This window comes from Triturus cristatus, chromosome 1_2 (assembly GCF_964204655.1).
Source record: "Triturus cristatus chromosome 1_2, aTriCri1.1, whole genome shotgun sequence".
Lineage (NCBI taxonomy): Eukaryota > Metazoa > Chordata > Amphibia > Caudata > Salamandridae > Triturus > Triturus cristatus.
This window is the reverse complement of record NC_140580.1, coordinates 935,078,069-935,105,863: the sequence shown is the minus strand read 5'-3', so window position 1 is coordinate 935,105,863 and position 27,795 is coordinate 935,078,069. Positions and strand designations below refer to the sequence as shown.

Here is a 27,795-nt window from a genome sequence, read left to right as displayed (position 1 = left end):
TCTACCTTGGGAAAGTGATTTTCTTTTGGCTACCATAGATGTTATGACACTCTATACCAGCATCAGGCATGATGACGGTCTGAAGGCTGTCAGACATTTTTTGGGCAATAGACCAGTAAAATTTTGGGCACACACTCAAATGTTAATTGAGATGACATCCATCTGCCTTAAAACAATTACTTCCTGTTTAATGACGAGCTATACCACCAAATATGCGGTACAGCTATGGGCACCTGCTTCGCCCCCAGCTTTGCTAATCTGCATATGGGCTGGTGGGAGGAGCAGGTGATCCAAAGAATGTACCCAGAAGAATGGCAAAATAACGTTATGCATTGGAGTCGTTTTATAGATGACTTGTTTGTCATTTGGAAAGGCAGTGAAGAATCATTGGTGACATTTATTGACAGAATACAAAACAATGATCTAAATCTCAAATTCACCAGTACCATCAGTAAAACCAACGTGAGTTTTCTAGATCTGTCTATTTATATCAAAAATGATAAACTGGAAACTACCCTATACCGGAAGCCTACGGCTGGCAATACTTTGCTACACGCCAAAAGCTTCCATCCTCAAAATCTGATTAAAAGTATCCCGTACGGAGAAGCCCTAAGAACTATGCGCAATTGCAGCAATCAAGAGAGCTGTGACAAAGAACTATCCATACTGCGGTTGCGTTTTCTGGCCAGAGGATACTCTGAGGAGTGCATAAGGTCTGCCATAATGAAAACAAAAAGAAGGACAAGGGAAGACATTCTTTTTAACAAAAGTAACACAAACAAAAAACTGGAGAATGTCAATAAAAATATAAATGAGTGCAGGATGATAACAACTTACAATGTCCAACATAAGAAAATAAGAAGCATCCTGACCAAACACTGGCATTTGATCTACAGTGAACCAACACTAAGTAAATTAGTAACAAAACAACCACTAATAACATTTAGAAAAGCGAAGAGTTTCAAACAAATGCTAGTAAGCAATGTTTTGAAAACTCCGCCCACTAAGACAGCTGCCACTATGTGGCTCACTAAGAAAGAAGGTTTTGTGAAATGTACGAAATGTAAAGCCTGTATTCATGGCACGAACACTTCCAGGTATACATCAGGCTTTGCCAATAAGGTATTTAAAATCAAAGGACATTACACATGTAAGACAGATTTTGCTGTCTATGTACTTCAGTGCCCTTGTGGCCTGAGATACGTGGGCAGCACAATCTTGCCTGTGCACAAACGTGTTTTGCAGCATTTGAGAGCGATTAAAAATGGTGACCAATCGTACCCTGTGGCGCGGCATTTTGAACGCCTTCATAACAAAAGTATAGCAGGCTTGACATACTTTGTAATTGATGCGGTCAAGAACAGCAAAAGAGGGGGTAACAAAGTAAAACAATTGAGAAGACTAGAATCTTCTTATATAATCAAATTAAATTGCAAGACCCCGACAGGACTTAATATTGAGGAAGACCTGTATACCCATCTAGGTTGAATGTATAAGTGCAGCCGACTCCCCTTCCGTTTTTAACCACTTTCTATATTAGCACACTTTTTTAAGTTGTTTTATTTTTATTTGGGAGCACTGTTATAAATTGTAATATTTGCAGATATATTCAATAATTTGGCAATTTTGGCCCACTTGGGCAATACACCAGTCTTGATTAACATCAAACAATATTGTAGATAATGTGACCAAAGAATTCGGCATTGTTTTGCAGTGAAAATGCAATTAGCATTTGACAGGTACATTACCGATTATTACGAGGTTTATAATGAATGATAGCGCGTAATTTGTCTTCCTGCATCAACTTGCACGTAGTTCTTTTGGTACTTAGTTTTTTTGGATCAACAATGATTCTTAAATAATCAAGCTAAAAGATTGTTAAAGTCGAATTGATATATATGTGAAAAAACTACTAGTCTGTTGTTGAATACACTGCATTTGTAGTTCTTGTGCACGTGACACGCCGTAAGTGTCTTAAAATGGTGGCAAACTTTATTGTAAACGGTTGGTGAACAAGCCTGCGGGACAGGCGAAACGCGTCCAACAGCTGAGCATTAAATTTTGAATTTATGCAAGACACGGCGTCGTCATTCTTTACTTTCAAGTATTGGTAATTTGGAGCATTTCATACGGATCGAGCCCGGATGATCCGGACGGACGACGCGCCCTTTGTTCAGGTGGTGCGGTGATTGTAACCGAGCAAGTAAAGTTGGCTGATATATATATATATATATATATATATATTTATTCTGTATGATACAAATTCATGATTAAACATTTGAAAAATCCTTTTATTTGATCTAATCACACCAATTTCCAGTATTAATACTTTGCAAACTTCCCCTTTAATCATGAAGGTATATCATAAATCGTATATTTTATATCAGAGAAAATTATGACCATCTTGTAAAGTACCAATTATATGACTCACATTTGAAAAATATCGGCACTCAATAATAAAATGAAACCTTGAACGCTTGTGGTTATCCAATAAGGAATTGGTTGATATGGGTGATGTTAAGACTGTTTAAAGATGAATTATGTTAAGAAATCATTAGATTTACATTGGGGGTTTTGGTCAGCAGACTTCATCCATTGATCGTTGAAACTGTCATCCACATTTTTCTTCAGCCTACCAGCGCATGGAGCACCGGGTCAGCCCATTTTCTGCACTGACTTACTTCACTTTGAGTGACTGTACAAAGCTGTGTACATTGTTTATATCCACCTAAAAATATTTCATTTTGCTTCTGTGACAAAGCTGGTTCTAAATGTGTTTTTTTTTAATGTATTTGTATTTTAACAGAAAATAGCAGCTATGTATTGTCCCTGTAATTCAGCTGCCCAGCTAGGTTGAGATTTTTTCCTTCTGCATTTTTAAGGCCCTGTTATAAAGTGTTCAATGGACATTAAAACATTGTTGATGATCAGATTTTAGTTTTTTGCTGTACTGGTTCCAAGAGAGGCAAGATGATTCTGAGGTGGATGATTTGCTGCTGTATCATGCAATTCATCCAAATATGTTGCGCTTTTGCCAGAATTGAGCCTCCTGAGGGCATCTGGTCCCATCCGACCAGGGCAAAGGCTGCTGCTTTGGCATTGTTGAAGAGTGTTCCTGTCTTGAATATCTGCCAAACTGAAACATGGGCTTCAGTCCACACCTTCACCAGGCACTATTGCCTTTCATCTGAATTACGCAAGGATGGCCATTCTGCCAGATCTGTGTTGCAGTAGGTCTGATTTGGCCATCTCCCTAGACCTACCATGTTGGAGGTACTGCTTGGGTGTTAATTCAAGAGAAGAGAAATCTGCGGGTAGAAGTATCCATCAGAAGAACAAGTTGCTTACCTTTGGTAACAGTTTATCTGGTGGATATTCTTCATACCCTCTGATTCCTCAGTGATCCTGCCCGCCTCCCCGTTCTGAGGAGCGGTGATGTGACTTTTAATAAGGTCCTAACTTAGTTTGGGTGCACTGCAGTTTTTGTCTATCTCATCAGCCGCTGAGTGCATGCAGGGTAGCCATGCTGAGTCGCTACATATCAGCACTGGAAAGCCATTTTAACTTTCCAGATGCATTCTGGTGCCTGGAAAAGAATTAAGAGGTGTTGAACATTCAGGTAGATAGAGTATTCTCCAGTACGTTTACCACCATAGATAGATAACTTGTTCATTAGGTGATTTATATCCTCATAACTCAATCCCAAAAAGAGCATGTTAGACTTGCTTGTTAAGTACATTGGTTAGTGGCAGGTCCTCAGCAACTCCATGGAGTCAGCACCTTTCCATTAAAGTAGAGAGGATATGATAAGTGTGTGTGTGTGTGTGTGTGTGTATATATATATATATATATATATTATCTACTGGCGGTCGCCAGTAGATAGTTATAGTTAAGACCGTGTTTCCATAGGAAATCTCAAAATTCTATTTTGAATAACTTTGGCACCGGTTGACGAATCCTCGCGAAATTTTCAAAACTAATGGGGCGCTCCGTTCAGCTCCTACCCTGAAAGTCTCGGGGTAATTCGTCAAGCGGGGGCCGAGAAAAAAGGGGGGTCCCAAAACGCGTTTTCCCCATGCATTTTTCCATAGGACCTTTAGACACAGCTACAGCCCGAACGGCTGAACAGAATTACTTGAAATTTGGCAGAGAGGTAGCCATAAGGTCAAGGAAGTGCCTTTTGCAGGTCTGGTGTAAATCTGTTCAGTATTTCCTGAGAAAATAGCATTTAAAAGCATATCAATATCTATACGCGCGCACCGTGCGAGCACCCTAACGTGCACGAGCGTAATTCTGATTGGTGGTTACATGTTAGTCAACGTTCGAATCGGTCGAAATCAGGAAGTGTCGGCCGCCATTTTGTTTGTTTTCAGTGCGAGAGTGAAAAAGGAAGGTGGCGAACATGAAAAGGGGGCAGGGTAGAGAGTTCCTGACCCCCTAGCCTTTGTCAGGGGGTCCCTGAAGGACCCCGAAGGCAGATTTTTTTTTTTTTAAATCGCGGGGGTGCGTGCACCGTGCGCGCACGGTGAAAAGCCAAAAAAATAATAATAATTTTAATACGTAGTTTATTGTAAAAAAAATATATAAAAAAAATAATAATACATAAATAAATTAGCATTTAAAAAACCGTACAAATTCACTGAAAAAACCATAGGTTTCACACACGTTATAGTTAGGAATTAGCATTTAAAAAACCTTGCAAATTCACTTAAAAAACCATAGGTTTCACACATGTTATAGTTAGGTGGATATTTCACTCGTAAAAAACCAATGAAATTCCCCCGTTATAGTTAGTTCAAATAACTATAACTCGCGCGACCGCCACTCTATCACAAGGATGATGTCATCAGTGATGTCATGAGTGATGCCACTGACCATGTCATGAGTGATGTAATATGTGACGTCATGAGCAGTGGATTGCGGGCGCGCGAGTTATAGTTATCTGAACTAACTATAACGGGGGAATTTCATTGGTTTTTTACGAGTGAAATATCCACCTAACTATAACATGTGTGAAACCTATGGTTTTTTAAGTGAATATATATATATATATTTATATATATATATATATATATATGTTTGAGGCATATGAGCTGCAGATTGTACACTTTTGCATAGATCGCCATCTGGTGTTGGGCTCAGATGTTTGCATGTTGTTTTTGTCTTCGAAGAAGTCTTGTAGTCACGAGGTTGGTGACTCCTTCGGTCGACAGTGCGCATGGGCATCGGCTCCATTGTTAGATTGTTTTTTTCCGCCATCGGGTTCGGATGTGACTTGCTGCGCTCCAGGTCGGTTTCGTTATCAAACCCCCTTTCGACGCGCAATCACAGCTAACCGACGGTATTGTCTCGATTGCGTTCCTTTCAACGCGCACCCTCGGCTGCAACTTTCGAAAAACTTTGACGCCTGCGAACTTCGACGCTCGCCGCTGGGCCTACCCGCGCCGGTAAAGACGGATGTCGATGTAACGGACTCCCTTTAAGAAATGTCCCCAGTGTGGTGCTAAATGCGGACACTCTGACCTCCATCCTGTTTGTAATCTGTGCCTCTCTCCAGAACATCGAGAGGACGACTGTGAGGCTGATCTATCCTTCAAGTCCAAGAAGACCATCCGGGATCGTCTAGCTCGATGCCACGAGATGTCCCGAAGCACAGGTTCCATTCCGGACATCTGCCACCCAGGTCCCGATAGCCTTCCGGAACGAGAACAGGAAGAACTGGTCCCGGACTCCGAAGCAGACATCTCCGACGCCGAAGATGACATCACCCCGGCTCAAAGGGACGTGAGTACCGAGACCCCCACCCCACCCAAGCCCATAACAAAGGCTCCGGTGACACCTTCGCCTCCGAGCTCAGGTCCACATCGTAGAAAGACTTTGAGCGCCGCGCATCCGGGCCCGGTGCCGAAGGACAAAGAAAAGCCTTCCGGCTCGAGCCAGACACCCGGTCCCGAAAAGCCATCTTCGGCACCGAAAGATAAGTCGTCCGAGATGCCGCGCCCTTCTCCGTTGGCACAGGAAAAACATTCGGCACCGAAACTGGCAAAAGACCCCTCGGCACCGAAACGGCTGGATAAGACCTCGGCACCGAAGCAGCCGGATAAGACCTCGGCACCGAAGCACACAGAAAAGACTTCGACACTGAAAACCTCGGAGCCGAAAACATTAAAGGACAAGCCTCCCATAACTAAGTCTCCCAAACAAACACCTCCGGAGCCGAAACAACCCGCACCGAAGGTCTCGTTGGAGCCAGGGAAAGCTTCTATACCGAACGCTGTCACTAAACAGCCAAGACCAGTTTCCAAGGAGAAATCTTGCACACCAAAGAAAACTATCGATTCCAAAGAACTTTTTCTCCCCGATCCAAAGCAAACCACCATCTTAATTCATCCAAAGACTGGTCATATAGTTACCAAGCTACCTACAAAGTGGAAACCACATTTACCACATGCACCAGTTCCTCTAAAGAAATTACACATAGCTACTAATACTTCACCACCACCTTCACCCCCTCCACCAATTAACCCTAATTTACTCTTTTCTCCAGCACATTCTCCACAACCAGAGGATAGTGACGATGCACATGGGGATCGGCAAGAAGATGAAGATATAGTACCATTAGACACTGAGGATCCTGATGATCCACCACAGGATCCAGACCCATGGCATGACTATAATACTGATCCTGATCTAAATAATGATCCGGACTTCTACCCCTCAAAACCATCTCCGCCAGATGACAATGTGGGTTTTGCCCAACTAATTAATAGGACCGCAACATACCATGGAGTCAAACTACACTCAGACCCTGTAGAAGAGGATTTCCTTCTAGAAACGTTTCACCAGCCAAAAAAATCTGCTCATGTCTTACCAATGCTAAAAGGTCTTCTTAGACACGCTCCTGAGGTGTTCAAAGACCCAGTTAGAGCTAGGGTTCTTAACCCCAGAATAGATAAGAAATACAAGACAGCTCCTACTGACCCCATATACATCAAAGGTCAACTTCCTTTAGATTCCCTGGTTGTAGCCAATGCGCGCAACAGAGCAAACTCTCAGGGCTCAGGTGACACACCACCTCCTGACAAAGAATCTAAATTATTAGACGCATCAGGCAAACGTATAGCGTCTCAAGCTGCAAACTCCTGGAAAATAGCCGACACACAAGCCCTTCTGGCAAGGTATGACAGGGCCCACTATGATGAGCTGGAAAAGCTCATTCAACACCTACCTCAACAATATAAGGACAAAGCCAATGACCTTATTCAAGAAGGCAAACTAATCACTAATACATCCATCAAATGCGCGCTTGACGCAGCAGACACTGCGTCCCGCGCAGTAAATACATGCCTGGCTCAGGGCATCTGGTTTTAAACAATAGGTACAAAATACCATCCTTAATCAGCCTTTTGACCATGAGCACCTCTTTGGCTCTGCAGTGGACACATCTTTGGAAAAGATAAAAAAGGACACAGAGACTGCCAAGTATATGGGAGCCCTACAGTCACCCTCTACCAGGGGCTCCTTTCGAAATTCCTTCTATAGAGCAGGTTCCAAAACAAATGCACCAGAACACACGTCCTCATCCTACAAAAGTCCCAACCAGGGCTCCTTTTCCAGAGGATACACTAGAGGACGTTACAGGGGGAACTACAACAAGGGTAGAGGCAGGGGTAATAACACCCGCAACTCCCCTAATACCAAACAGTGACTTCCCTGCACTTCCCCCGATCATCCCACTCCTGTCGGGGGACGTCTCTCACAGTTCCTGCCTGTCTGGAATTCCATCACAACAGACAAGTGGGTAAGACAAATTATTCAGTATGGGTATTGCCTGGAACTTACTTCTACCCCTCCCAACATTCCTCCCAAACAGCGTCCAGTGTCATCAGAGCACCTGACGCTTCTCAAACAGGAGGTTCTTACACTATTACAAAAACATGCAATAGAGCCGGTTCCCTTGCCTCATCAAGGCACAGGGGTCTATTCCCTTTATTTCCTAATTCCAAAAAAGGACGGCTCTCTCAGGACAATACTGAACCTCAGACTGCTCAACTTCTATATCCAATCAGACCACTTCCACATGGTCACTTTACAACAAGAGCTTCACTACTCCAGCAAGGCGACTTTCTCTCCACTCTAGATCTAAAGGACGCCTACTTCCACATTCCCATTCATCCAGCTCACAGGAAATATCTCAGGTTTGATGTAGATGGCCAACACTACCTACCATTCGGAGTTACCACGGCACCCAGAGTTTTCACTAAGTGCCTCGCAGTGATTGCAGCCCATTTGAGAAGACAGCAGATTAATGTCTTCCCTTATCTGGACGACTGGCTTATAAAAGCAAAATCACACAACAGCTGTGTTCAACACACACTCCGTACAATACAACTGCTTCACAGTCTGGTATTCACAGTAAATCTGGGCAAATCCCATCTCCAACCGTCCAGAATACAACAATATCTAGGAGCTATAGTAAACACTTCCACAGCTCTAGCATATCCCAACCCAATCAGGATAAGTGCTATACAGGCGCTAGTTCAAAGATTTCAGCCACAACACTCACTACCAGCACGAGTGTTCATGCAACTAATAGGGATGAGGCCTCTTGCAGTTTTCTTGTTCCTCATGCAAGACTACAAATGCGTCCATTACAAGAATGCCTAGCATGACAGTGGATCCAGGCTCAAGGTCAGCTAACAGATCTGGTGTCGGTGGACGACCCCACCCATCGCTCTCTGCAATGGTGGGACACACAAAACCTTTCCAAAGGGCGGTCGTTCCTGAAACCAGTCCCACAGATAGTGCTAACAACAGACGCATCGCTCACCGGTTGGGGAGATAGTGCTAACAACAGACGCATCGCTCACCGGTTGGGGAGATAGTGCTAACAACAGACGCATCGCTCACCGGTTGGGGAGCTCATCTTCAAACCCATACTGTTCAAGGTATCTGGACCCGCCAACAAAAACCATTTCACATCAACTACCTGGAATTGTTAGCAATCTTCCTAGCGTTGAAATCTTTTCAACTGCACCTTCTAGGCAAAGCTGCCCTGATCCGTACAGACAACATGACAGCAATGTATTACATACAAAAGCAAGGGGGGGACACACTCCCTACAGCTATCACACCTAGCGCAAAGCATATGGAAATGGGCCATTCTGCAAAAGATATACCTCCTGGCAGAACATCTACCAGGGGTACACAATCAGATTGCGGATCTGCTCAGCCATCAGGCACAACAGATCCATGAATGGGAACTTCATCCTCAAGTTCTTCCATTCTTGCGAATATGGAGACACCCAGAAATAGATCAGTTTGCCACACACCAAAACGCTAAATGTCCAAACTTCGCATCCAGGTATCCACACCCATTGTCCAAAGGCAATGCGCTATGGATAAATTGGTCAGGCAAATTTGCTTACGCTTTTCCGCCTCTCCCACTCATTCCGTTAGTGGTGAGGAAACTCAAACAGCATTTACTCGCAATGATCCTAGTTGCTCCAGCATGGGCAAGACAACCACGGTTCACAACTCTATTAGAACTATCAGTAATACCACATCAAAAGCTACACCTCTCACCCAAACTTCTTACTCAGAACCATAGAGAGATAAAGCACCCAGATCCCAATCAACTCAACCTTGCGATCTGGCTCCTAAAATCTTAGAGTTTGGCTACCTTAATCTCCCGCCAGACTGTTTGAACATTATCAAAGAGACTAGACGCCCTACAACAACGGCATGCTATGCGGCAAAATGGGTGAGATTCATCATTTATTGTACACACAACAATATCAACCCACTAGATGCTTCCATTCAGAACATCATCTGTTACTTCTTGCATCTACAACAATGTAACCTAGCGTATAGATCTATTAGGTTACATCTAGCCGCCATAACGGCCTACCCACAAAACAGACAACATTTGTCTTTGTTTAGAGTTCCCGGTATCAAAGCTTTTTTTAAAAAAAAACATATTTTATTAATCGATTGCACAGGTGTTACAGGACCCTGAATATCAGGGTCGATAGCAGATTCACATTGTAGCATAGCCGCTATCAAAGCTTTTATGGAAGGACTTGAAAGAATAATTCCACCAAGAGCTCCTCCATCTCTGGTGTGGAACCTTAATGTAGTACTTACCAGACTAATGGGTTCTCTTTTTGAACCTCTCCACAAATGTGAACTACAGTTCCTCACTTGGAAAGTAGCCTTTTTCGTTGCTATCACATCTCTCAGAAGAGTGAGTGAACTCCAGGCATTAACCATAGAAGAACCATTTTTACAAATCCATCATAACAAAGTGGTTCTTAGAACTAACCCAAATGTTTTACCCAAAGTAGTATCTGCCTTCCGTCTGAACTAGTCTGTTGAACTCCCAGTATTTTTTCCTCAACCAGACACAGTGGCAGAAAGAGGTCTACACACCTTAGATGTTAAAAGAGCAATACTCTACTACATTGAAAGAACAAAATGCTTTAGGAAAACCAAACAACTTTTTGTGGCTTTCTCCCCACCTCATAAAGGTAATTCTATATCCAAAACAGGTATTGCTAGGTGGATTGTAAAATGCATACAAATATGCTACATCAAAGCCAAACGCACATTAACCATTGCCCCGAGTGCTCATTCTACACGCAAACTAGGGGCTTCTATGGCATTCTTTGGGAACATTCCCCTAGATGACATATGTAAAGCAACAACTTGGGCTACACCACACGCCTTCACAAGACACTATTGTGTATATGTGCAGAAAAAACAACAGGCTAGTGTGGGCCAAGCTGTATTAAAAACACTATTTCAAACTACTGCAATAGATACAGGTAGCCAGCGCTAAAGAGGTAACAGCTGTATAGTCGATACAAAAGTTTGCAATCTGCAGCTAATATGCCTCGAAAGGAAAATACTACTTACCAGTATGCATTTGTTCTTGGCATGTAGAGCTGCAGAGTTGTACACGCCACCCGCCTCCCCGGATACCTCTATCTGTTCCAGTATTATCTTACTTAGATACATCACGCATGGACATCTTTCTACTTCTCACTACTCCATCTAACCCTATGTGGCAAAAACAATCCAACGATGGAGCCGATGCCCATGCGCACTGTCGACCGAAGGAGGAGTCACCAACCTCGTGACTAGAAGACTTCTTCGAAGACAAAAACATGCAAACATCTGAGCCCACCACCAGATGGTGATCTATGCAAGTGTACAACTCTGCAGCTCTACATGCCAAGAACAGATGCATACTGGTAAGTAGCATCTTCCATATATGTGTGTATATATATATATATATATATATCTATCTCTCCAAAAGGCTAGCCCTGGTGAAAGGAAGCCTCAGGCAGATGAATATTTCCATTGCTTTATTGAGACAGAACTTGCCAGCAAAGTGCAGCATGAACATAAGCTTCAATGTGCTCAACCGCCAGACGCGTTTCGGGAACTCCGGTTCCTTTTTCAATGGCTCGTAAACTGCATCCAGCTCGATGTGATGCCTCGCACATTTTTATCTTCCAAGGTCCTGCCCCAGTGGGCGTGGCTCTCAAAGCCTTCTGGGATCTGTAGTGCGAGGAGATTTATCTCAAGTGAGTCCATCAAACTGGGCAGAAAATTAAAGTCTTAAAAACCCCAGTGGGTTGAAGCGCTGTCGCGTACTGCACTGTGCCCTGCTTTGTACTTCAGTCCCAGGACACTACCTCCCTGTGTGCTGTCACTGACTTGGAACAAGCACAGGTCCGTTTTTCAACAGCGGGCTCCCCTTCGCGGCTGAACTATAGCCGCTCAAATACAAATCCAAAAGGTTATCCCTGGTGAAAGGAAGCCTCAGCTAGATGAATATTTCCATTGCTTTATTGAGACAGAACTTGCCAGCAAAGTGCAGCTTGAACATAAGCTTCAATGTTCTCAACCGCCAGACGCGTTTCGGGAACTCCGGTTCCCTTTTTCAATGGCTCGTAAACTGCATCCAGCTCGATGTGATGCCTCGCACATTTTTATCTTCCAAGGTCCTGCCCCAGTGGGCGTGGCTCTCAAAGCCTTCTGGGATCTGTAGTGCGAGGAGATTTATCTCAAGTGAGTCCATCAAACTGGGCAGAAAATTAAAGTCTTAAAAACCCCAGTGGGTTGAAGCGCTGTCACGTACTGCACTGTGCCCTGCTTTGTAGTTCAGTCCCAGGACACTGCCTCCCTTGTGTGCGGTCACCGACTTGGAACAAGCACAGGTCCGTTTTTCCACAGTGGGCTCCCCTTCGCGGCTGGACTATAGCCGCTCAAATACAAATCCAAAAGGTTAGCCCTGGTGAAAGGAAGCCTCAGGCAGAAGAATATTTCCATTGCTTTATTAAGACAGAACTTGCCATGAATCATAGGTCCTAACTATAACCACCTGCTGGCGACCGCCAGTAGGTAATATATGTATACACACACGCATATATATATATATTACTGCTCAATTCCCTCGTTCGTGAAGAAATATCGCACTCTCGGGGGGCATTTGAAATGTTCTTTAATCAACGACCAACAGCAAACAAACGCGTTTCGGCGAAAAGCCTTCTTCTGTGTTCATGACACACAGAAGGAGGCATGTTTAAAAAAGCATTCTGATGGAGCTTAGAAATCAAGAAGGGACTAGTATTCACTTACTATCGTGAGTGCCATTTTGAAATGGTGCATATTACTACAGTTTGCATGAAAATTTCATTAACCATTTGTTTCTTTGTAACATGATTATAAATAAATACATGTTAAAGAATCAATTTAACATACATTAAGCCGTGTATCGGCCTATTCGTACTATGCAACTATTAAATCTCGCCGTGGATCGGCATTCGTCCCTTCATATTACGCTCCAAATCAACATAATTCATATTTCAAATCACATGTGTTCTCATCCCCCAAAAAATTTCCAAAGAGTTTCAAAAAGTTAGTGTGACCTATGGACCTATATGAACAGCCAATTCTTCCCCACTATTCAATCCTCTCGGATATTTCGTAAGCAGATCTATAATGTATCTTGACTCAAGTCTCCGTAATTTCCGTATTCTGTTCCCACCACGAACATTCATTGGAACATAATCCAAGCCAAAGTATTGTAGTTGATTTCTGTCACCTTGATGATATTCTGCAAAATGACGTGCCACAGGATATGCGGCATCTACTTTGTCTATGGCTCTTAGGTGTTCCAAAATCCTAATGTTCAATTGATGTATGGTACTACCTATATAGCGTAGCCCACATGGACACACTAAACAATACACCGCATAAGGTGTACTACATGTTAAAAACTTAGTTATTTCTCTTGTCTTCCCTGTATCTGGTATCTTGTATGAAAGGACTGTTCTACTGTTTAAGCATGCTTTGCATCTACTACAAGGGAAAAATCCCTTCATTTCTTTTAAGGTGTTTGTTCGTTCTGGGACTTTCTCTAAATGGCTTTTTACCAGCATTTCCCGTAGTGATCTAGCTTTCTTAAAAGTCACTAGAGGATAAGCCGGAATGTCTTCACAGATAACACTGTCTGTTTTCAAGATATGCCATTTTTTTCTCAGCATGTGTTTTAAATAGTTTGCCTCTGAGGAGTAAGGGGTAACCATCCGGAATTTACCCTTACCGTTTTTTTCGTTTTGTTTATCTTTATCCATCAGAAGTCTGTCTCTTGGGATCTTTCTTACCTTCTGCAAGGTTTCATCTAAGGTTTCAGGTTCGTATCCTCTCACAACGAATCTAGCTATACACTCTGTGGCAGCCGCCTTAAAGTCATTCTCTCTAGAACTATTCCTTTTTAATCTGAGAAGTTCGCCATATGGGATACTTTGAATGAGTTTTGGTGGATGGTTACTTGTGGCAAATAAAGTGGAGTTGCCTGCTGTAGATTTACGATACAGTGCAGTGTGCATATTTCCATCCTCAATGAACACCCTCAGGTCCAGGTAGTTCACTGCCACCGGACTTACTGTGCCCGAGAAGTGTAAATTAAGCTGATTATTATTGAGGACATCGATATATCCGAGAGCCGAGTCCACTGTCCCTTGCCACACAATGAACAGGTCATCGATATATCGATACCACTCCACCACTTTACCACTACTCTGACCTGTATAGGTTTTGGGCACCTGCTCCTCCCACCAGCCAACGAATAGATTCGCATAACTGGGGGCAAAGCAGGTGCCCATCGCTGTACCAGATTTTTGTCTGAAATGTTGGTTTTCAAACAGAAAAATGTTATTCATTAAACAAAACTCCAAAAACTCTATCACCATTTGATTGTGTTCAAAATAGCGTAGCTGACGTTTCTCAAGATAAAACTGTGCCGCCTTTACACCATGCTTATGATCTATACAAGTATATAAGCTTGTGATGTCTAGTACCATTAGCAGATAGGTAGGTAATTTTACTTTAGAAACTTTATTCAAAAAGTCCTTAGTGTCTTTGATGTACGATTGAAGTTGTATTACAAAAGAAAACAAGAAATGATTAATGAACATTGATAAATGTTCTGTCAGACTGTTCAAAGATTGTAGCGGGCTCCACTACCGCACCCGTCCGAGAGTGCTTCGTTTGAAGTGGAGATTGAGCGAGGATATATATATATATATATATGTGTGTGTGTATATATATATATATATATATTTATCTACATATATATATATATATATATATCGCCTTGTCTCCGTAAACAGTCGTCGTTTTCGCTGTCAAAAACCAGAGTGCAGACCACAGGAATTGTGTTACCATCCAAGATTTAATCAGCCACGGCAAACACAGTCAGCATGACGCGTTTCGATCCCAGAAGGACCTTGATCACATGACGCGCCCATACATCTCACGGTACCTTAAATTGCATTTTTTTACTTTTAACTTAAAGTGACATGCACGCAGAAATTCAGTTGGGTTATAGACACAGATGAAACCTTAAAATGTTAACTGGTTTCACATTATTACTACATAAATGTGCAAAATAGTCAATGTTAAAAATCGTTTTACAATGCTAAATTACATTTAAAACCAATTGATATATATACATTGATGTAAAGTATATAGGTGTTGTCTCCTAGCATTCAGACATGATTAAAAAACAACCTCATTTCATTAAATAAGATTAAAATTAACCAATAAATATCTCTGATTTGTTAAAAGGAAACCTTATACTGACATTTGTCAGATGCAACATATATATATATATATACACACCTGATCCTTCGTCTGCTCGCAGCTTCGTCTCAGCCGACCCAGCCACCAAGGAACTACGAACCACTGATTTAAGGCAGCAAATTATTTATTGCAGCTCTTAAAACCTTTGAAGACGCGTTTCGGGCGTCACTCGCCCTTGTTCACATCATCATATATATATATACACACATATACATACATAACCCCTCCAGGCAAGAAAGGAGGAGGCCACACAGGGAGTTACTTCGGAAGCGTTTTAATCACACAGCTTAAGGCATTATGCATTTCGGATTACAAAGCCTTCTTCAGATGCCACTGTAATAATCAGGATACTGCCCCACCTGCGCTTTAAAATAGTCCTGCACTCTCCTATTGGTGAGAGTATATATGTATGTGTATATATATATATATATATATATATATATATATATGTGTGTGTGTATATATATATTCACTGAAAAAACCATAGGTTTCACACAAGTTATAGTTAGCGGACATTTTACTGATAAAAAACCATTGAAATTCCCCCGTTATAGTTAGTGCAGGCAACTATAACTCACGCGACCGCAATCCTCTGCAGATGCTAATACTGTATTTAGACACTTATTTGCCCATGTCTTCTTCCATTAAATTTTAGCTATACATATATTACAATTTTTTTTTTTTCATAAAGACACATATGTCATCAGCAGAGGATTGCGGTCGCGTGAGTTATAGTTGCCTGCACTAACTATAACGGGGGAATTTCAATGGGTTTTTTTATCAGTAAAATGTCCGCTAACTATAACTTGTGTGAAACCTATGGTTTTTTCAGTGAATTTGCAAGGTTTTTTAAATGCTAATTCCTAACTATAACGTGTGTGAAACCTATGGTTTTTTCAGTGAATTTGTACGGTTTTTTAAATGCTAAGTTACTTTACGCCGTTCGTGGCGTGCGCGCCCACTTTACGCAGTTCGTTCCGGTGCAATGCATTATGGACATTGATGTCCTGACAAATTCAAAACTGTGGACATTGACTTTTCCGACTTGAAAAATATATCTAAAAGAGTGCAGTAGCAGGACATTATTGAGAGTGTGGTTTGTTAAAATTGGCAAGTCATGTCCTATATAAAATAAACCGTGGACTGCACATATTGAATGCCAGTAGGATTCACAAAATGAGAAAGAAAGCACCCACACCTTGTCCTTCCTCTCTGTCTGACTTTGTGAAGTATTTAAGTCCCCCTAGCACCTGCTCCTCGCGTTTGCATATGATTAAGGTCCGTTGGGACTGAAACGTGTTATGCAGGCTGTAATGCTGCTGGTTTACCTGCTGGATTAAAGACGTTTGAAACCAACCAATCTCGTGTGGTAGCTCTCTCTCTCTCTCTCTCTCTCTCTCTCTCTCTCTCTCTCTCTCTCTCTCTCTCTCTCTCTCTCTCTCTCTCTCTCTCTCTCTCTCTCTCTCTCTCTCTCTCTCTCTCTCTCTCTCTCTCTCTCTCTCTCTCTCTCTCTCTCTCTCTCTCTCTCTCTCTCTCTCTCTCTCTCTCTCTCTCTCAATGCAGTATTGTAAGGGGGAGATGGGTGGAGTTGTGGAATCCTGGTACAGTGACAAACAATGACAGTGGTGTATGGGGGTTTCAAAATAATGTAGTTTGAGAGATGGAGGGAGAGAGAAAGAACCTGGAAGTTGCAACAACAATAAATAAATAATCCTATAGTGTCATCATATTGAGGGTCCTCCTTACACAACTACATCTTGATTGTCTTGAAGGATTAACGAGCAAGATCTTTCCACTTACAGCCTCTACACCTTTGTGGGAACTGAGCAGTGTTTTGATTGACACTTAGTGCTGATGCTTTCTCAATTACTTTAAATAAAGTTAGCTTATCTTATATGTTCCGTTAGTAACACTTATATACCATTAGGTCTCTTAATGTTGCATCTATTAGGTGTCTAGTAGATTATAGGCACTATCGACTGAAGATCTTTGTTTTTCTTCCAGTTAGTAGTTCCTCTGGCTTACTCGTATTTTCATATAAGCCCATCTGTCAACATGGCATAATTTTTTCAAAATAATCTTGGCAGGATGTACATGTTTCGATGTGACTGTAGATAGTAGATATCACTTGGAGAGAACTAAAATAAATCAGCCATCAGTCGTTTCCAGATGTGTTTTTGAGTGCTTAGAATTGTCACTTAATGACAGAGCATTGTTGTGAATTCTGACAACTTATCTGTAAAAAAAAGGCTCTCGACAGAAGAATCTTTTGTAATGCCCTCTCGGCTCCAATTTGTAAAGTAGCAGTTCGGTTGTCAATACACACCTTTAGTGCACATTGATTGGATTCTGACATGAGGCATCCTCTCAGGCTGTCAAGTTATTCCCTTTTAAAATTGGTTTGATCAAGATCATCTAGTTCTTGCCCCCACCCACCCAGAGGATAGAGGTCCATCTCGGAAAAATATTTCAAGATTAGGAATCTAGGGAGGGTCCCTTGCTGGAGATGGAAAATTATTTTGCCTGTAACAATTGTTCTCCAGTGGGGAGGATTTCCTCCCGAGAGTCATATTACTGCTCCATTCAAGTCTAATTAATGACAAAGTACTGAAGTAAAATGTTTAATTGAGCTTTGCTTCCTGAGCTAAAGTAACCTCCACCTGCGTTAAAATTTCAAGTGGGGAATTTTCTTTCCCTAGTCGCTGCAATGCTAACTATTTTTTTCATTAATTTCCCATTCCAAAACTGTTTTAGAAAGTGAAAAGTGGACCACCTTTCCAATTTTTGAATTTCTAAATCAAAAATGTTGGGTATTTCTGATTTCAAACCTGACAGACCGAAATTATTCTAATGTTCTGAATCTGAGCTAATACCGCAGGGGAACATTGTTACCTGTAAGTTATCGTTCTGTATTGGTTCGCATATTTTAGGCATTTGCAACCCCTCACATGGTTGCAGCATATGTCAGTGGCTCTTCCTATGTCACATTTTGCTCCAAAGTTTAGTTGTTGTTTCACATTTAACTTAAAGTGCAGTGTTATGTATCTTATTGCTGTTTCTTTTCTTAATTGCAGCTCACATCACTAGAACTGCAGTATGTCTCACCAAAACTCCTCATGTGTCGGGACCTAGAACTGGCCGTGCCAGGGACATACGATCCTAACCAGCCAATCATACGCATCCAGTCCATAGCACCATCGCTGCAGGTCATCACATCAAAACAGAGGCCGCGGAAGCTTACACTAATGGGTAAATAATTGGAACTTTGACCCTGTTGCTGTTAGTTGTGTAGCCTGTACCAGCAATGAGTTATGAGAGATGTAGCCCTCTGAATTTAACAGATATGCTGTTGTGCAAACAAGATAGACTTGAGAGTAGATCAGATAGAGCAGGAGAAGAAGAAACTGTGCAAAGATCATAACTGAGTCAAATTGAACAAATCAAATTCAGGACCATGCTTGCTTGTCTATAATGGTATAATTAGGGCAGGGGCTAAGTAAAACTGTTGAAAAATATATACTTCTTTTACCGAGGTAGGAAGGACCACTTCATGCCGCATGCTTTTACCATGCTGAACCTTGGTCTGCGCTATTAGTATGGTCAGTCGCAACTAAGAACAGGCCAGTTCGGCTTATAGGTTTGTGATTAGCAGGAGGAGGAGCTGGGTCTCATGACCCAGTCAAGCAGAACATTGAAGGAAAGTGCTGACACTTTATTTTACTTCCCTAATATTGCTCCTAAGCCTTGCTATTTAATGATGTGTACCTATAATCATCATGGTGGTAGGAGGTGATAATGACACTTCTCCACAGACATCATCAATATATTTTCTACTTAGTGGAAATTTCTTGATGGTGACATCTTTATTCACAAGGAATTAAGAAAAATACACTTCTCAATGACTAGTTTACCCTTTTCCCTAATCTTCCCCCTTTGCTCTGCCACTCCAGGTTATAATATATTCTGTTCATCATTGATGTTCATGAACTCTCAATCGCTCTCCCTTTAAGTGGGATACTGGAGTGCTTTGCAAGAGAGAACATTCTCCACTCTAATTATTACTAGAAGTTCCCATATAATGTACATTTTATTTTGTTTCTCTTTTCAGAAAGAATAATTAAACCTTAAAACGGGCCATGAAAAGGCAGCACTCTGTACACTTTCCCAAATAGTATTTTTTTAAATGAGAAAATGAAAGAAAATGTGAAGATGGGCAGACAGCCGAACGATGAAAGGGTTTGATCTGTGCCTTCTACCTTCCCAGACTGGCCCTGCAATGTCAGATGGCACTACCTTGACAGTGGACTTGCGGCCCATTTGTAATTTGTCCCTGTGTAAGTTGTACTGCCTAGTTTCTACGTTTTGGTATAAAATTCAGTCAGAAATCCTTTTACCTCACATCTTTGGGCATGAGTTGCCTATTTCAGTTTTTTGGGGAGGAATTTGTAGATCCTGTTTTTGTGTATTGTGTGCCTCCTTTACCGCAATAATATTAAGTAGTGTCCAGGTTGCCAGAAATGTTTTGGGATTACATTGGCGGGAAAAGGGAATCTGCCAGAAGTGAAATCCTACCAGAATATGTTAATGACCCTGAAACCCTCCTAAGCCCGATGAGACCAGTTTTGAATGCCATCCCTCCACTCCACCCCTACTAGATGGTTCATGGAAAAGAAGGTTTGAGCGCAAATCAGGACATTCCTACCATCTCTGGAAACATAGGAGGTATGATGGTAGTCATCATCTCTGAAGAGACTAATGTGTATGGAGGGTCACCATGATGGTTGACGTATATGCACTAGATTTCAAACCATTCAGCACTGAAGATAGGGATTCCTTTTGTGTTAAACCTAATTATCCTGTCATGGTTATCAGTTTAGAGCTGGTCATCAAATTCCCCTCTAACATCTATCTCTAGGAGGATTCCTCCAATGAGAAAGTTCACGCTAAGCCCATAGGAAACACAGCGAAGGAGGCATACTCTGTTCCTTAGACCCACACAGCTAATAGACACACGTCAAGGAGACAGGCACTGGTACTTTCTCAAAAAGTGACTCGTACACTTGATGAAACATGGCTTCAGAAGCTTCATTTGGAGCACACCCTCCTACATGTCCAACTAGATTGCCATGGAGGCCACTGCCTTTTAAAAGTATAATTACCTTCTTATGATGTTCTGCTGAGAGTGGCTTGGAAATTGTACATCCTATTTGAAGTTCCAACAACCAGATTGTCACCTATATTTGATACTTTATAACAGTAGGCACGTACAAAGTCACTACTCATACTTGCGGTTCCAGATCGAGTCACATCCATTGTTCTTGGCCCTACAAAAGTTCTCTTTGAAAATATGTGTCACCTGGCCTTTGCAGGTCTGGCTTACCGGCACAGCTGTCGCCTGACATAATGTGATCAACCTAAAAAAGTACTTTCAGAAGTACTGCAGAGAGGGGATATGGCTCCACTCACACGTTGGTAGCCAGGAGTACGTGTTTTGATTGGGCAGATGTTGTGTGCTTCCACAGTCAAAAATGCTTTCTCTTTGTGTATGAAGCTGGCTCCCTATATAGTGCACCAAAACAAGGTACACTGTGCAGAGAGTACAGGCAACCCTTATTGGTTTACAGATGCAAAAATCATAATATTAAATGCTCTCTTTTTTGGTAATGTGGGCGAGCAGGTTAGGCTTATCAGAGGGTAGTGCTAAACATGTGTTGTACTCACAGATGCAATAAATGAGACACATACTCAAACAATAAATCTGAAGCCAATTCAGAAAAATAACTCTTATTTTTATATACATTTTGTACCAAGAACTTCATAAGCAAGTAAGTACTTTGTAAAATATCGACTTTCACAGGTAAGTAAAATGTTCACTTAAATGTGTCTTTACACATAATGCTTTTCTATGGGTGAAAAAGACATATATATGGCATACAGGTACCTGCAGTACGTTTCAGGAGGTCCCTTCAGGACTTATGGTGGTAGGGGAGTAAGGTTCAAAATACCACCTGCAGTTAGAGTTTACCTGTCGCAGAGCGTCCGGGTGCAGAAGGTGCTTGTCTGGTTGGTAGACTTACGTGCTACACCGAAGGATAGAGGTGGGCCACCTAAAACCAGGCTGTAGAAGGGTACTTGCGGTTAAGTCCGGGAGCTCCCAACAGGGGGCTCAGTTCACTAGGATCCTGGGAGCAACGCAGCAAAGTTGGTTCTCGAGAACCTGGGCCAGGGAGCTCTGGTGCAGAGGGGTTAGGTCGGCTGGGCTGCTGCGTCGTAGGACCTTGCAGTTGTCGTTCTAGCCAGTTGAGGGTGCACAAATCAGGACAGCTAGGCCACTCTGGAAGTGGGTCTCTGCAGTGCTGACGTCCCTTGACGTATACTCGGTGTCGTTGGAGTCTGGATTGGGTATTGGTGCTGGGTGGCTCCGGTTGATTCTGGCGCCCTTTTCACTTCGTGGGGAAACAGATTTGACCTTCTGGAGCACAATGACCTCTTCCTAGGCAGGTGCCACGCCGGTACGACCACGGAGCGGCAGCAGGATAGACTGTACTCTGCTGTTTTGATGCCTGCGGGCTGCAGACGAGTAGCTCCTCTACTCCTAGGAGGATTGCTGGCAATTTGCGAAGTGCTAGCAGTCTATCTGTGTTCTTGGCAGAGGCTTAGCTGCAGGACGAGTTGGTTTCTTCACGATTGTTGATACTAGTGCAGGCAGGCAGAGTTTGGCACCACAAAGTCTACAGCAAGTCTTCAGTTATCGTTCTCACAGCTCTTCTTTGTCCTCTTCTTCTGGGTCCGTCAAATTCTGAGTTCACGATATTAGGGTTGCCACCTAAATGCTCAATTTCGGGGCATTCAGTGGCGTGATGGATAGAAGCTAATGATATACTCACCTTTAGGGTGAATACATCCCCTATATGACCATTGTTCTTTGGGAAGTGGGCATAACCCTGACCCAGTGAACCTAATTCTACCAAAAACCAAGATGGTGGAATTCTAGTTTTGGTGTTCACATCGTTTAGCCCACTTTTAGGGTGGAACTGGCCTGATTGTGAACATGCCTCCTAACTAGCTAATTTTCCCACCTGTCCTAGTGCCAAACGGGCCATGGGCAGGGAGTTGCATTTTCTCTGTCTGGGGGAAGCCTGGGTCTATATCAAAGGCAGCACAGGTCTTTGAAGTCTCATGCCTTGATAGGCTTATTAGCCATCCTGCTTGGAGTAGGTGACAACACCTAATGCCGAAGCAGGCATTGTGTCTGCCCTCAGAGATCATGGGCTCTTACCTGCAGAGGGTCAGAAACATGTCTGGTGGCAGACTGGTTTACACCATTCAGCCAGCACACTAGAGGTTGGTAGGTTTTCAGGGCCACCTCTAAGGTACCCTCTGGGTGCATATATTAATAAATCCATCCATGGAATCAGTGTGAGTTTAATTATTCCAAGATGTTTGATACCAAACATCTTTGGTTTTAGTGAAGTCATCATGTAGCTGGGGAACTTGTAATCACTAGTGCCCAGTACAAATACTCAAGATGGCTTCCCTGTTCACTGGCACTGTCCAAGAATCGACTTGGACATCACAAGGGGAATATCTGCTCATGCAGATATTTCCTCACATGTAACATAATGCACCCTGCCTTAGGGCTGCAAGGCCTGCTGTAAGGGGTGATGTATATTGCATGCAGTGTCTGTAACACGGCACACCAGAGGTATGCTATGTCATGTCTTCACTTTTGTCTGCACTGTGTCATGCACGCTGCAATGGCAGTTTGCCTGAGTGTAATGAGGGGTCCATTAGGGTGCCACAAAACATGCTGTAGCCCTTGGGGGACCTTCTTTAGCATCCATGCCCTAGGTACCAGGGGTACCATTTACTAGGGACGTGCAGGGGTCCTGAAGGTATTGCCAATTGGGGGGAACAATTGTACAGTTTTAGGGAAAAAGATTTGGCACTGGGGAGCTGGATAGCAGAAGCACTGCGCTTCTGTGAATATTGTGTCATTTACCAATCAAAAATTGTGGGTGACAATGTCAAAAATGGGCACTTTCCTACACCATGCAGCTGTAATTATTTTGTGTTCGAGGCATATGAGCTGTAGATCGCATACTTTTGCATAGATAGCCATCTGGTGTTGGGCTCAGATGTTTGCACTTTGTTATTGTAGAAGTCTTTATAGTCACAAGATAGGTGACTCCTCCTTTGGTTAGTAGTGCACATGGGCATCGACTCCATCCTTAGATTGTTTTTTTTCCGCCATTGGGTTCGGATGTAATTTGCTGCGATGTCGGTCGACGTCTCTTCGATTCCCCCTCGACGCGCAAAACTCTCACCGATCGACGGTATTGTTTTGATCGCGATCTCTCTCGGCGCGTCCGGTAGTCGATGTGGACCGTTGGGCTGATCGGCGCCATCAACCAGCATATGGAAAGGACTCCTTTTAAAAAATGCAAGTGTGGGACTAAATTCCCGCACACAGATCTCCACGAGGTCTACAACCTTTGTCTCTCGCCAGAACACAAGAGTTGACACTTCCAGGTCTGTGACTCTTTCAGGTCTAAGAAGACTATACGTGATCGCCAGGCTCAACGTCACGAAATGTCCAGATCAACAGTTTTGGCGCCGGAAGACATCTTCGAGGCAGGCACCGAAGATCTGGAACCAGAGACAGGAGATGAACAGGCCAGTGACGATTCGGACTCAGAAGACCAGGCGATTACCCCAGGTCAACGGAGCGTGAGTACTGACGTCGACGCTCCTACCCAGGGTCTGAGTCGTCACCGAGACAAGACTTCAGAAGCCCCGCCTCCGGGCCCTGCTCCAAAGCCCACAAAGCCTTCAGGCAGCTCTGAATCTAGCCAGCCACACCACAGTGCCGAAAAACCATTTTCGGCACCGAAACCTAAACCCAAGGTCCCGTCGACCCCAGAATCTTCAGCACCGAAACCAAAAGTACCAGACTTTTCGGCACTGAAGCATATTCAATCCAAGTCCTCGGAGCCGAAAAAAAACAACTAAATCTTCAGAGTCGAAAACTCCAACTAAGCTAAAGGAGACAAAAACCCCTTCTAAAGTTAAGGAATACAGGCCAAAACACCACTCGGAGCTGAAGTCCTTGGCGCCGAAAAAATACAGAGGATTCAAAGAACTTTTCCATCCAGATTCACTGGATCCTAACCAAAGAACACTCCATATTGACCCATTACTGGCCAAGTCACCACCATACCGCCCAAGAAGAGAAAATTGGACACCTCAGAAACACCTGAGATACCCTCCAAGAAAAAAAACTCATCAACCTCACCCAAGAGGCCTGTCTCTCCACCTCCACAACCCACAAATATTATACTCTCTCCAGCACACTCTCCAGTGCCTCCTCTTTCACCTGCACCACAAGAGGATGATGAGGATCTAGGGGGTGAGGATGAGGTAATAGACCCACATCACACAGATACTGATGACACACACAGTACCCCCCTCATGTCTCTTGAGACGATTACAATGTCCCAGATGTGCCTGAGCCAGATTTATATCCCTCCAGCCCATCCCCCCAGATGATAATGTAGTGTTTGCGCAACTGATAAATAGAACTGCGCAATACCATGGGGTTCAACTCCATTCAAACCCTCTAGAGGAAGATGTTTTTATTAGAGACATTCTCACAGCCACAAAAAACTACAAATACTCTCCCTATGCTCAAGGGGATGATTAAACATGTCCCTGAGGCTTTTAAAGATCCTGTCAGGGTTAGGTTGCTTAATCCTATGATTGCGAAAAAATACAAGCCAGCTCCAAGCGATCCAGCTCATATTAAAGGGCAACTCCCTCAACTCATTGGTAGAGGCAAACGGGCAAATTCCCAAACCACAGGTGATGACCCTCCGCCAGTCAAAGAATCGAAGCTACTAGACGCATCAGGTAAAAGGGTTGCGTCCCAGGCAGCAAACCTCTGGCGCATTGCTAACTCACAAGCTTTACTTGCGAGGTCAGCAGGGCTCACTTTGATGAGCTTGAAAAATTCATGCAACATCTTCCAGATGAGTACAAGACTTAAGCAAATGATCTCATACAAGAGGGAAAGTTAATCACGAACACCTCAATAAAATGTGCCCTGGATGCTGCGGATACAGCATCCCGCGCAATTAATACAAGCGTGTTACTACGTAGACATGCATGGCTGCGCATATCGGGTTTTAAGCAAGAGGTGCAGTCTACCATCCTCAATCAACCCTTAGATCAGGAACACTTGTTTGGACCCACTGTGGACACATCTTTAGAAAAGATGAAAAAGGTCACAGAGACAGCCAAATCCATGGGGGCTCTACAAGCAACAACTAATATAGGTTATTGTTGTCGCTGCTCTGATAGGGGCGCCTCCAAGACCACTGGTACAGACACCTCTTCCACTTATAAAAGCCCCACTCAAACTTCCCCTAACAAAGGTTTCTTTAGAGGGAATTACAGAGGCAACAACAGAGGCAGAGGGCACGGTTCTAATACCCGCACCTCCCCCACCACAAAACAGTGACTTCCCTCCACTTCCCCCAGACCATTCCACTCCAGTCGAGGGAAGACTATCACAGTTCCTACCTGTATGGAATTCCTTCACCACAGACAGGTGGGTGAGACAAATTATCCAGTATGGTTACTGCCTGGAACTCAATTCTACTCCACCCATATACCTCCCAGACAACGTCCAATGTCTATGGAACATTTCACGCTTCTAAAGAAGGAGGTTCTCTCTCTCTTGCAAAAACATGCATAGATCCGGTTCCCATACATCATCAAAACACAGGGATTTACTCCCATTATTTCCTCATTCCAAAAAAGGATGGCACTCTCAGGCCAATATTAGACCTCAGACTGCTAAACCTGTACATACATTCCGACCACTTCCACAAGGTCACTCTGAAACAGGTCCTCCCCCCTGCTTCAACAAGGCGATTTCCTTGCCACTATAGATCTCAAGGACGCCTACTTCCACATTCCTATTCACCCTGCTCACAGGAAATAACTACGGTTTGTTGTGGACGGACAACATTACCAGTTCAAGGTCCTACCATTCGGAGTCACAACAGCACCCAGAGTCTTTACAAAATGCCTCGCGGTGGTAGCAGTCCACTTAAGAAGACAACACATTCATTTGTTTCCTTACCTAGGCAACTTGCTTATAAAAGCCAAGTCACGCAACCAGTGTGTATAAGAGCCACACAATACAGCTGCTACACAACTTGGGATTCACAGTAAATCTCACCAAGTCACATCTACACCCGTCCCACACCCAACAGTATCTAGGTGCGACGGTAGATACTTCCCTGGCCCTTGCATACCTCAACCCAACCAGGATAGCCAGTATGCAAGCCCTCATAACAAAATTTCAGCTCCAGTGTTCACGTAGCTGATAGGGATGATGGCCTCTTGCATCTTAATCGTTCCTCATGCAAGACTCCAGATGCGTCCATTACAGGAATGCCTAGCACAACAATGGAACCAGGCTCAGGGTCAACTTTCATATCTGGTGTTGGTAGACAGCCACACATATCGCTCTCTACAATGGTGGAACACTCAAAATCTTTCCAAAGGGCGGCCGTTCTTAGACCCGGTTCCACAAATAGTGCTGACAGCGGACGCATCGCCCACCAGCTGGGGAGCTCATTTTTTAAATCACACCATCCAGGATATGTGGACCCCTCAACAAAAACTCCTCCACATCAATCACCTGGAGTTATTGGCCATATTTCTCGCCCTAAAGTCATTCCAGAAACATCTCATAGACAAAGCTGTCCTCCGAACAGACAACATGACAGCAATGTACTATATACAAAAACAGGGCGGAACACACTCTCTGCAGCTGTCCCGCCTAGCACAAAGCATTTGGAGATGGGCCATTCCTCAAAAGATATACCTCTTAGCAGAGCATCTACCTGGGATTCACCATCAAATTGCGGATCTGCTCAGTCGTCAACAACAACAGATTCACGAATGGGAACTTAATCCGCAAGTTCTTCATCCATTTTTTCAAAGATCTCTTTGCCACACATCTAAACACAAAATGCCCAAACTTCGCCTCCAGGTATCCACACCCATTGTCCAAAGGCAATGCGATATGGATGAATTGGTCAGGCAGATTTGGGTACGCTTTTCCGCCTCTCCCACTCATTCCATTACTGGTGCGCAAACTCAAACAACAGTCTCTCACAATGATCCTAGTCGCGCCAACATGGGCCCGACAACCATTGTTCACAACACTACTGGAACTCTCAGTAGTCCCACACCAAAAGTTGCAACTTTCCCCAAAGCTTCTCACGCAGAACCATGGAGAGATAAGACATCCAGAACCAGCACAACTGAACCTAGCGATCTGGTTCCTGAAATATTAGAGTTTGCTTACCTTAGTCTCCCACCAGACTGCATGAATGTTATTAGAGAAGCAAGACGTCCTACCACTAGAGCATGCTATGCAGCTAAATGGAAAATATTTGTTGTTTACTGCAATAACAACACAATCAATCCACTAGATGCTTCAACTCAAAATATTATCTGTTATCTCCTGCATCTACAAAGATGTAATCTGGCATACACATCCATACGATTACATCTTGCTACTATAGCAGCTTACTTGCAGAACAGACCACGCTTGTCGTTGTT

The 27,795-nt window shown here is 43.3% G+C and overlaps 1 protein-coding gene across 2 annotated transcripts in view; it reads left to right on the top strand.

Annotated features, from left to right (window-relative positions):
* The window catches only part of MTOR (mechanistic target of rapamycin kinase), a 1,008,697-nt gene that overhangs the window by 837,784 nt on the left and 143,118 nt on the right, over window positions 1-27,795 (top strand). For both annotated transcript variants that reach the window (XM_085609875.1, XM_085609873.1), the window contains one exon: window positions 18,231-18,405. In XM_085609875.1, coding sequence (XP_085466001.1) covers window positions 18,231-18,405 — 175 coding nt within the window. The remainder of the gene's footprint in view (window positions 1-18,230; window positions 18,406-27,795) is intronic.